Raw genomic sequence first — 12,045 nt, forward strand, 5'->3', positions numbered from 1 at the left:
CATGTTCTGTCCTTGTTAATTTGCAAGTTTTGTTTTGGCAGAGAGGGGAGGGAGGCCCATCCCTGATGTCTCCCCACACCGATGCTCTCACCCTATCATCACCGGCCCCCATCCTGGGCATTTGGGAAGGGCTCCCAGTGTTTGAAGATGAGTCTGAGAAGGAATGGGCTCTTCTTACAAGGAATTTGTACCTTGATGGAGGCACAAATGGAGGCACACTGGAGTGTGCCGAGGGCTGAAAGTGCTCAGACAAGACAGGACATATTGGAGCAGAGTGGTCCCAGGAGGGAAAGACCACAAAATAAGAAGCCTGGTATCATGTGTTGTTGTAGTCCAGCACTTGCAATTATGTAATGACACAAAATTGATTAAATAAATATATTTCAAAAGAATCATTTGCATACATGTGTATTGTGTATAAATATAATGGCAATGAGATTTTTTTTTAAAAGCTTATTCATTTTAGGGCCCCTGCGTGGCTCAGTGGGTTAAAGCCTCTGCCTTCGGCTCAGGTCATGATCCCAGGGTCCTGGGATCTAGCCCCGCATCAGCCTCTCTGCTCAGCAGGGAGCGGGCTCCCCCCACCCCGCCCCTCTGCCTGTCTCTCTGCCTACTTGTGATCTGTCAAATAAATAAATAAATAAATAACATCTTTTTTTAAAAAAGCTTATTAATGTCAGAGAGAGAGATTGAACACAAGTGGGGAGGGGGGACAGAGGGAGAGGGAGAAGCAGACTCCCTGCTGAGCAGAGAGCCCTATGCGGGGCTCCATTCCAGGACTCTGGGATCGTGATCTGAATCGAAGGCAGAGGCTTTAACTCACTGAGCCACCCAGGTGCTCGAGCAATGAGATCTTAAAAGCATTTGAAGAATATACACAGATGGGAAATAAGCACTTGAAATGGTGCTCATCATGATTACTCATTAGGAAATACAAAATAAAAACACAATATGATTCCACGACACAACTAGTAGAAAGACTTTTTAAAAAGAAGATTGGAGGAGCGCCTGGGTGGCTCAGTGGATTAAGCCTCTGCCTTTGGCTCAGGTCATGATCTCAGGGTCCCCGGATCGAGTCCCGCATCGGGCTCTTTGCTCAGCAGGAAGCCTGCTTCCTCCTCTCTCTCTGCCTGCCTCTCTGCCTAAGTGTGATCTCTGTCTGTCAAATAAATATCTTTATAAAAAGAAGAAGAAGAAGAAGATTAGCCATGTTAGTGTTGGTGAGGATTGGAAGAAGTGTAACATGTATGATATTGTTGCAAATGTAAAAGCTAGAAAATAGTTCACAATTTTGGAAAGTAGTTTACAGATTCCTTAAAAGTTTGATCTATTCAAGTTCCAGGCAAACAGTCTATATTCATGTTTCTCAGCACTCCCCTCTAAATACACCTACAAAGCCTGGAAATAACAATCCTAAGCATGACTCGGAAAGATGAGGCAGAGACGACGGACTGGCCCAGGCAAAGGCAAAATGAAAACATAAATAAATACATAAATAAATAAACAATAAACACAAGCTAAGGCTGTTCTCTCTGGCAAAGAACCAAGAAAGGGGAATCCCAGCAGGGACTTAGTAGGGAGACCTAAAACCAGTGGCAGTGGGTGCCCTGATCTGCCTGCACCTGCAGTGTCAGCCCCTCCCCCCTCCCCCACACCACCCACCCACAGCAGCATTGCCAGCAGAGCCTGGGGGGTGACCTCCCGTCCACCTCACACCAGGAAAAGCCATATCCTGAGCCACAAGACAAACCTGATACGGGGCAGAAGCTTTGGAGGAGCCTGTCTCCGCTTTGTGGTATTCTGTCAGCTGTGAAACCTTTCCACTCCTACCTCTTCCCCTCCTGGCACACAGCTTAGCAAGCTGATGAAGAAGCCTGCCGCTCTGTCCTGGGGCGCCTGCGGGAGGTGCAAACCAGGCCTGTTCTGTGTGGGGGTCCCACACCGAGCATTCTCTCCCTAGCCCTCAGGGAGGTGACAAGCCAGTCTCCTTCCGCCCTTGCAGTCCGCCTGGTCAGTGCCCGTTGGGTTCAGAGCTGCCTCTCTGTTTCGTTATGGGGGGAGACAGATGGACACATATACCCACGTCTGTAAAATCTCCCTCTACATAAAATCCCATATTGCATGTATTGGTGACCCCTATAGTTCAGGATTTGAAGAGGTTGGGGGGTGGGAGGTTGGGGGAACCAGGTGGTGGGTATTAGAGAGGGCACGGACTGCATGGAGCACTGGGTGTGGTACAAAATCAATGAATACTGTTATGCTGAGAATAAATTTAAAAAAAATGATTACAATAAAAAAATGTATTCAATGGAATTTAGATGCAACACTAATTTGCTATCTTAGATCTTCCATTTTAAAATATATTTTGTATTTTTCTCTATGAACTTCTCTGATATATGTGTACCTAAATATTTGTTTGTTTTTAAGTTTTTGATGGGTCACCCTACCATACTTCTTGGTAACAAAAATGTTTATAGGTTGATTTTTTTTTAAATGGCCACACTAATCCAAAAGAAAAGAGAGAAAGCCCAAATTAATAAAATTATGAATGAAAAGGGAGAGATCACAACTAACACCAAGGAAGTAGAAACAATCATCAGAAGTTATTATCAACAGTTATATGCCAATAAGCTAAGCAACCTAGATGAAATGGATGCATTCCTGGAAAACTATAAACTCCCAAAATTGAACCAGGAAGAAATCCACAACCTAAATAGACCGATATCTAGTAACAAAATTGAAGCAGTGATCAAAAACCTCCCAAAAAACAAGAGTCCAGGACCTGATGGATTCCCTGGGGAATTCTACCAAACTTTCAAAGAAGAAATAACACCTATTCTCCTGAAGCTGTTTCAAAAAATTGAAGCAGAAGGAAAACTTCCAGACTCTTTCTATGAAGCCAGCATTACCCTGATCCCCAAACCAGGCAAAGACCATACCAAAAAGGAGAATTTCAGACCAATATCACTGATGAATATGGATGCTAAGATTCTCAACAAGGTTCTAGCAAACAGGATCCAACAGCACATTAAAAAGATTATTCACCATGACCAGGTGGGATTCATTCCTGGGCTACAAGGATGGTTCAACATTCGCAAATCAATCAATGTGATAGAACAAATTAATATGAGAAGAGAGAACCACATGGTCCTCTCAATTGATGCAGAAAAAGCATTTGACAAAATCCAGCATCCGTTCCTGATTAAAACGCTTCAAAGTATAGGGATAGAGGGAACATTCCTGAACTTCATCAAATCTATCTATGAAAGACCCACAGCAAATATCATCCTCAATGGGAAAAAGCTCGCAGCCTTCCCGTTGAGATCAGGAACATGACAAGGATGCCAACTCTCACCACTCTTGTTCAACATAGTATTAGAAGTCCTAGCAACAGCAATCAGACAATAAAGAGAAATAAAAGGTATCCAAATTGGTAATGAAGAAGTCAAACTCTCTCTCTTTGCAGATGACATGATTCTTTATATGGAAAACCCAAAAGACTCCACCCCCAAACTACTAGAACTCATACAGCAATTCAGTAACGTGGCAGAATACAAAGTCAATGTACAGAAATCAGTGGCTTTCTTATACACTAACAATGAAAATACAGAAAGGGAAATTAGAGAATCGATTCCATTTACTATAGCACCAAGAACCGTAAGATACCTGGGAATAAACCTAACCAAAGCGGTAAAGGATCTATACTCGAGGAACTACAGAACATTCATGAAAGAAATTGAAGAAGACACAAAAAAATGGCAGACCATTCCATGCTCTTGGATCGGAAGAATAAACATTGTTAAAATGTCTATACTGCCTAGAGCAATCTACACTTTTAATGCCATTCCGATCAAAATTCCACCGGTATTTTTCAAAGAGCAAGATAGGTTTTTATTTCTCTTTTGAGTTCTTTTCTGACCACTTGGTTGTTTAGGAGTGTGTTTTAAATTTGTATTTCAATAATTAGTCAAGTCTGAGTTCGAGACCTGAAACAATTCCATCATTTCAAGAAGTTCTTTCGTGCCCTTATCCAATCAGGGCCAAGGGGACCATGAGCGAGGTGATTTCCTCAAACGTTATAAAACATTCTTGTTCTTTAAATTCATAAATGGAAACAAATTCTAAGAACTGTGTTGCTTGTGGCTTCTTTTACTCAAGGGAATGCTTTTGAGAATTTCCATGGGGTTACATGTTTATTCCTTTTTATTTCTGGATATTGTTTAGTATTCACATGTTCATGGTCATTGGGGTTGTTTCTAAGTTTTTCATAATTACAGATTAAACAGCTAAAACATTTATCCAAGTCTCCATGTGGCCATGTGCCTACTCGCTCTCTGTTTAGCTTTGTACAAATTGGCTTTTCTTTCAAAGTTGGTCTGCCATTTCGCTCTGCCATCTGCTCTTTGATAAGCAGATGTTTAATTTTTATGGTTTGATCAATTTTTTATGCCTATGCGTTTTTTTCCTCCTGCCTAAAAAAATTTTTTTGCCTTCCCCAAGATAATGAAGATATTTTCTGTGTATTCCTTTAGTTGTTTTGTCCTTTCAGACATTTAGGTCTACACCTCATCTGGGATAATTTATGTATATGGAATGAAGTGAGGACTACATTTTGATTTTTGTTTTGCTCTTTTTTCTTACCCTGAAATTCAGTCATTCCCGTACCATCGGTTGGAAAGATTTTCCTTTTCTCATTGATTTGCAAGGCAACATTATGGAAATTGATGGTACTGGATACAGATGTGACTGTTTCTGGAGTTTATATTTTTTATTGACCTATATACCTACCTTTTTGCTGGTAGCATTTTTTTTCATTATTGTTACCTTATAGTAATTTTGAGTTCAGGTGTTTAATTCACCCAAATCTCTCATATGATTGTTTAGATCTTTTCATTTCCTGATGATGTCTAGAATTAGCTTCCCAATTTCTACACACATCCTTTTGGAGTTTTTTTTTTATAAAGGTACATTGAATCTATAGATAAGTTTGGGAAATCAAAATTACAATATTGAATCTTTTTATCCATGAAATTTAATGTATTAAATTTACTTATATTTATTTTAATCTTATCTCTTAATGTTTAGAATTTTAAAGTATAGGGTACTTCCTCATCTTTTTTAAAATTTAATTCTTAGTGTTGATTTTAAGCATCTGTGTTTTGATACTATTAAAATAAAATGTAATTTCTTATTTTTTGCAACTAATATAAAGAAAAACAATTAATTTGAGAACTTGCTAAATGTACTTATTAGGTTTGTAGACCTTCTGTAGATTTAGTAAGATTTTCTCAGTACTCCGTCATGTCATTTGCAAATGAAGAGTCTCATCATCCTTTTCAAATCATTAGATCTTTTATATATTTTTCTCACATTATTACACTGGTTTAGACCTCCAGTACTATGTTGTATAGAGTGGCCAGAGTGCTTATTCTAGGGAAAGAGTTCAATATTTCACAAAGAGGTATGATAGTGGCTTTAATTTTAAATAGAAACAGAGTTTTTAAAAAAATCAATGGATATTGATTTTTACAAATAATTTTTACACAAATATTGAGAGGAGTAGATTACATTTCTTCACTTATTTGACTAATTTGGTGAATTATGTTAACATTTTCAAATAGTAACATAGTCCTGCATTCTTGGAATAAATCCCTTTTGTTATGAAATACTATTATTATTTTTTACATATTGCTGGAATATAGATTTTTCATGAAATAGTCTCAAGAACATTTTAGAGATGATAGAAGAAAGGACTGATGACTTGGGAAATAAATCAATAGAAATAAGTTAATCTGAAGAAGAAAAAAAAGTTAAAATGAATCAATTCTGTGAGATTTTCAAGACAATATCAAGTAGTCCAATGATTAGAATATCAGAAGGAAGTGAAGAGATAAAGAGAAAGATAAAGAAGAAAATATTTTAAGAAATAATACCTGGAAATTTCCCAGACATGGTGGAAGACAATAAGGTACAAAGTCAAGGTGTTCAACAAATCACAAGTAAGAAACATACAAAAGCATGTGCAAACACACCATTCTCAAACTGATGCAAGCCACAGGTAACGAGAAAGCATTGAAACAGGAGGAATCCGACACGTTACGTGGAGTAAAATGGCGACGCCATTAATGGCAGCACGGGCATCAGAAACTAGGGAGGACAGAGACTCAGTAAGTGGCATGAGAGAAGATGAAGAGACGTACCCTGTTGCCTAGGAATTTTTTACTCAGGAAAACTAAATTCCACAAATAAAGGCAAAATGAGGAAATTTTCAGGTAAAGAAACATGAAGATCGTGGCTGGCAAGCATGTGCTTTAAGAAACACTAAGGGAAGGCTGACGGGAAACGAAACCCACGGGAACTTGGATGCACAGGAGGGAATGAAGAACATGGTGAGAACACAGGAGAGAATGAGCTGAACGTGGTAAGTGCGAGGTTAAATAGAAAAGAGTATACACACGTACACAAGTATTCTCCAAATTTCCCTTAAAAAGGCATATACGCTTGTCTGAAAATTATAACAATGTTGTTAGTGAACTTAAGTAAACGCAGCTCTGTCGTTGCAACTTTCCTACATTTTACTGGAAGTAATTCAGCATTAAGTTGAAGTAGAGTGGGTGGCGTTAACAAAGCATGTTGTGATCCTAGACCAACAGGTAAAACAGTGTGCAAGGGAAATCGCTAGGAAGCCAGTAGTCGAGCTGCTGTGAGACTAAGTTCTACATCTCTGCTCCTCTTCGGACTGACGTGGGTCCCCACGAGCGGCATGGTAGTTCAGAGAAGCGGTCCCGAGTCCACGTCTCCTCTCCTTCTCCCTCTCCCGCCTATGCTTGCTCTCTCTCTCCCCAAAATAAATAATCTTAAAAAAGAAATACAAAGATGAGTCTGAAAGAAGTGGAGTGGACAGACAAGGATGTGGGAAGAGGGTAAGGCTGAGGAAGGAGGGTGCTCTCGGGTTTGAACGTGAGTGCTTGTGTGCCTTTGAAACAGGGCGCACCCTGGAAAGGGTCATCTCTGCTCTTGAGACAAAAGCAGGGAAGGCGAATCCCTGTGTTCTTACTGTACATCTCACCGGGAGACTTTAAAAGCATGAATCTGAGTTCTGTGATCTGGGGTGGGTCACTTAAACTCTATGAGGCCCGGTTTCCTCTTCTATAAAATGCAATTGTTAACCCTTTTTTAACCAGGTTATTTTAAGTTTTCAAAGAGATTTAACATGTGAAAATAGCGAATATAATATTTAGTACATAATGGGATTATTGTTTAAATCATGATCGCAACATCTCTGTGTTCCCATTTCTTCTTCTGCTTTCCCCAAAGGAGTACTCACAGGTAATGACAGTTGGAAGTGCATCCTGAAACAGCGCTCCGGGGACTGGGCCCCCTCAGAGACAGAAGCTGTTTCATGGAAGCAGATGACTCACCTCCTGGGGCCACAGGTGCAGAGGCTGTCTTTGTATCACCTGGGAGCATCACCGTTTGCTCAGAGAAGCATCTGAGACGGGTCTCAGGGCTCTTCCCCTGCAGGCAGGGCGGCACCGAGGCATCTGGGGCATGGCTGCTGAGAAGCAGGGTTCTCCTCCCCATGAGCCTTGTTGGGTGAGTGGAGAGCCTCCCCCTGCCCGGTCTCCCAGCCTCAGCACTGCCTCACAGCGGATCTGTGCACCGAGCGGTCCACCACTTTCCCGAGTCTGATGCTTCCGTCCGCACTCCGCCTGGACTCACAGGAAGAGGTTCTGGGGAGGGCAGTAGAGATAAGGGACTGTGACAGAGCTCTGTGTTTATGGGTACGGATGTCTCACGGTGTCAGAGGGTTGTCATTGTTTGGGGGCCGCAATGTTGGATTAGGAGTCAGGCACTTTTTCTCTGGTCCTGTCTCTGTCCCCTGACCTAGAAAATAATATCCGACAAGCTGCCCCACGTCCTGTTCTAACAGGGTGCGTCCGTGCCCACGTGTGTATTCTTACGTGGGTGTCTGTAGGATGTCGGTATGAACGGGAGTCCGGTGCACCTTCTGCTTGTTGATGTGCTGTCTCGGAAGGCAGGTGTTTGTAACACGCCTGATGGACTTGTGGATGATGGACACGGTCATCGGAGCAAATACGGGCGCACAAGGTTTTGGACATGTGGACTGGGCGTGGTTGGGGATGAGTGCTTTATGTGTGGCATGCGTGTCTCTCTGTGTCGTGTGGGGGGGGGGCATGTGTGTGCACACTGTGTGTCCTCGCACACGGGCACGTACCTGCACGCAGGTGAGAGCGGGTCCGTACGTCTATGTCTGGTGCTGTGGATCCCTTCCTGAGGTCTGGTTGCTGTCCCAATGAGAGGTTTCTTTCTGAGTTACAACAGGCACAAGGAAAGGGGAACCCGCCTCATCCTGCCGTCTAAGGAAGCGAGGCACCTGCCGGCCAGGCGGAAGGCATCAGCACGTTGATCGGGGTCCCCTCAGGATGGGCCAGGCCAATGCAACCGCCTGGAAGGGTTTTGTGTTCGTGGGCTTCTCCAGCTTTGGGGAGCTGCAGCTCCTGCTCTTTGCCCTCTTCCTGCTTCTGTATCTTGCTACCCTGACCGCCAATGTCTTCATTATCGTGGTCATCAGGCTGGACAGCCACCTGCACACCCCCATGTACCTCTTCCTCTCCTTCCTGTCTTTCTCTGAGACCTGCTACACGTTGGGCATCATTCCTCGGATGCTGTCCAGCCTGGTCATGGGGGGCCAGGCCATCTCCTATGCGGGCTGTGCTGCCCAGATGTTCTTCTCTGCTTCCTGGGCCTGCACCGACTGCTTCCTTCTGGCTGTCATGGGCTTCGATAGGTATGTGGCCATCTGTGTCCCGCTGCACTACGCCAGCCGCATGAGCCCTGACTTCTGCTCCCAGCTGGTCGGCACCTCCTTCCTCAGCGGGTACCTCTTTGGGCTGGGAATGACCCTCGTCATTTTCCGCCTCCCATTCTGCGGCTCCCATGAGATCCAGCATTTTTTCTGTGACACGCCTCCGGTGCTGAGCCTAGCCTGTGGGGACACGGGCCCGAGTGAACTGGGCATCCTTACCCTCAGCCTGCTGGTGCTCCTCGCGTCTTTCTCCCTCATCACCGTCTCCTACGCCCACATTCTGATGGCAATCCTGAGGATCCCATCCAACGAGGGCCGGAAGAAGGCCTTCTCCACCTGCGCCTCGCACCTCATGGTGGTCGTCGTCCACTACGGCTGCGCCTCCTTCATGTACTTGAGGCCCAAAGCCAGTTACTCCCTGGAGCGGGACCAGCTCATCGCGGTCACCTACACTGTGGTGACCCCCCTCCTCAACCCCATCGTTTACAGTCTGAGGAATCGGGCCGTGCAGATGGCCCTGAGAAGTGCCTTCCGAGGGAGACTGCTTCGTAGAGGATGAAGGCTCCCCAGTGGCACCATCTCTTCTGCGCAGGCTGGACTGAGACCAGGAACCCAGGAAAACGGACCAGATGCTCAGGGTCTCAGATCAAAGCTGTCCTCCCCCTGCAAACCCCTGGGAGAGCCCTGTCCTGCTGCCTGCACTTGCCCAGGGCTGCTGGGGAATATGGAGCAAGGTTCCCCCCTCGGTTCACTGTGTTTAACTTGCACTGACCTCGGAATCTGAACTCCCACTCTCTCACCACCACTGCGGAAGTCCAGCTCCTTAAGAATTTCCCAGCTCTGTTGGACAAGCCGAGAGCAGTTTGGCCTGCTTGAGTTCAGAGCCGCTCTGCTGGAGTCCGATCCAGGGGTATGGTACAGAGTTTTAAATTACTGCATAGTTAGACTACCCCACCTCTGATGCTCTTCCAAGATCCGAAACTCGGTGGGAATCCGTTTGAGTGGTTAGCTTGCATGCTCTGTTAAATGAAAAGGTGGGCTGTTTTCTCTGCCCCGTGGGGTTCTTTCCCCTTTATTATTATTTTTGTATCACTGTCCTCTGACTCATTGTCACTTTGTGCTCTTCCTTGTCATTGGCTTTCCCAGTTGGTAGATTGTATCTCAGAGAAGACATAGATCTCCTGTTTTCTTTGATACTCGTCATTGCTCCGTGACGGCTTCATAATCTTGGGTGTTGAGGACCTCCTCGCTTGTCTCCCTCCCTAGCATGGATACCGTCCTGTGGGATCTGCTGTGGACATGTTCTCCCGTGGAGTTCACTTCCCGCCTGCAGTATATGGTGCTTGGCCCCGGCATGCTTAGGGACCAATGAAAGGGTAATGAAGCCACACGGCTGTCAGGCCCTGTGACTTACTGTGTGATGCTAGGTCTCTGCCCCCATGTCCTCATCTGTAAAATGGTTGTAACCTTGCAGTTTTGCATTGATTACTGAACAGGACCATGCATGCAAAGAATTTAGCACCAGACCTGGATCATAATGATCTTCTAATAGATGTGAGCTGAGTTTACCATTAAGGTGTTACGCAGAGTGATACTGGCTTTTAGTTTAGGGAGAGGTTAATTGCACAGAGAATCAGAGGCTTCATGTCTAAGGTAGTACTCGAATGTGTTCCTAAAGGGTGGGTAAGTCTTGACTGCAATTAAGTGGGAGGAGAGTATATTCCGAAAGAGGGAACAGAGTAACTGAAGCTTTGTGGCGAGAAGCAGTCTAGGCCTGCTTCAGAGTGTGGGGAGCTGTCCAGAGGGACTGAAACTGTGTCCCAAACGATGCTAAGTTAGTTTGGGTGAAGACTTCTTCGCAGACAGGAGGTTTAATACCTTGCCTCAGACTTGATCCCTTCATCAGGGACCGTAAGCCTCTGAGCAGAGATTAGAGTGGCATCTGGGAACCGATTTCAGAAGATTAATCCAGCTGCAGAGAGGATGACAGAGCCCTGCAGAGAGGAAACAGAGGCAGGGATCAGTAAGGAATCCACTGCCGTCGTCCTAAGTAAAGACACGGGGACCAGAACATGGAGAGTGGGGCTGGAAGATGAAGAAAATGACAAACAGAAGAGATTTTGAAAATGCAGGATTCGCATAATTCAGCAATGAGGGAGCAGTGGGGCATGATTTGAGAGAGAGAACTTATATTAAGGGGATATTTTTCTCAAATAGGAATCCATCTTTTTTCCATGCCCTTAGGGAAGAATCATAGCCTCTAGTTAGAACTTCATGGAAACTAAATTTGGGAGGAAGGAAGCCAGAGCCCAGAGAAGAGAACAGTTTGGAGAGAGGTAGGAGAGTCAGTCAGATGGCAGAAAGGGCCTGGGTCTCATGCAGTAGGGATCACGAAAAAACTCAGGGATGGAGCTGTAGGGCGGGGGCTTAAACACAGGCTCTAATCTATAGGTTGTAAAGGAAAAGAATTAGTAAGAATAAGTCAGGGGTTCCTGTTTAAAGTAAGTAAACAGAAGGTCAAGGGAAGATGAGTACCGGGAGGAGCTTAATGGCAAATCACAAGGAACATTTGATAAAAGTGCTAATTGTTAGAAGTTGAATATGTATAGACCCAACCAAGTTACGTATGCTGCTTCTGCACTTCCATTTCTGCTTGTGTGCCTAGGTGGTCAGGATCTGACTTCAGAGGGAGCTGTATTTGATGCCAACAGTGTCATCTTATGGCATTTCGTTGGTTCTTCAGACAAATATTATCTTCTCTGGCTTTATACTATTCAATCTCTTTCATAAGATGTTAACAGCCCTTTGCCATAAAAAGCATTTCTTCACCTATCACATGCTTAATAATCTGATTTAGGTCTTGCAGATACTTGGCGGGGGTTGGGAGGAGAACACAACCATATTCACCTTGCCTTGGTTATTATAAGCACAAATTTGTTGGAGTCCCCATACTTCTTGGTAAGTGTGATATCAATGACACTGATTTTTGATGTTTTTTTTTTTCAAATGCAACCATTCTTGGTAATTCATAACCAAGTTTTTAAAAAATACTTTCAATTGTCATATTCAATAGGATCCAACTGTTCAAGCAAAAATCAGTAAAAGGCACTTATACATTATTAGCAACAGAGACAGCATTTTAGATTTAACTAAAATTCGTTTGAATGGTTTCTGAAAGAATTTGTCCCTGACTGAGGAAGGATTACTTTTTGTGC

The 12,045-nt window shown here is 44.0% G+C and overlaps 1 protein-coding gene across 1 annotated transcript; it reads left to right on the forward strand.

Moving 5' to 3' along the window:
• Positions 1 to 8,447: 8,447 nt before the first annotated feature.
• Positions 8,448 to 9,389, forward strand: LOC116859918 (olfactory receptor 10Z1). The gene has a single exon (XM_032845632.1). It carries the CDS (start codon positions 8,448 to 8,450, stop codon positions 9,387 to 9,389), a length of 942 nt encoding a protein of 313 aa, XP_032701523.1.
• Positions 9,390 to 12,045: the final 2,656 nt, after the last annotated feature.

Source organism: Lontra canadensis, unplaced genomic scaffold (genome assembly GCF_010015895.1).
Source record: "Lontra canadensis isolate GAN:19392208 unplaced genomic scaffold, GSC_riverotter_1.0 scaffold168, whole genome shotgun sequence".
Classification (NCBI taxonomy): Eukaryota; Metazoa; Chordata; class Mammalia; order Carnivora; family Mustelidae; genus Lontra; species Lontra canadensis.

Excerpts from the sequence above, each read along its gene's own strand:
- LOC116859918 (XM_032845632.1), top strand. The coding sequence starts at position 8,448 with ATGGGCCAGGCCAATGCAACCGCCTGGAAGGGTTTTGTGTTCGTGGGC.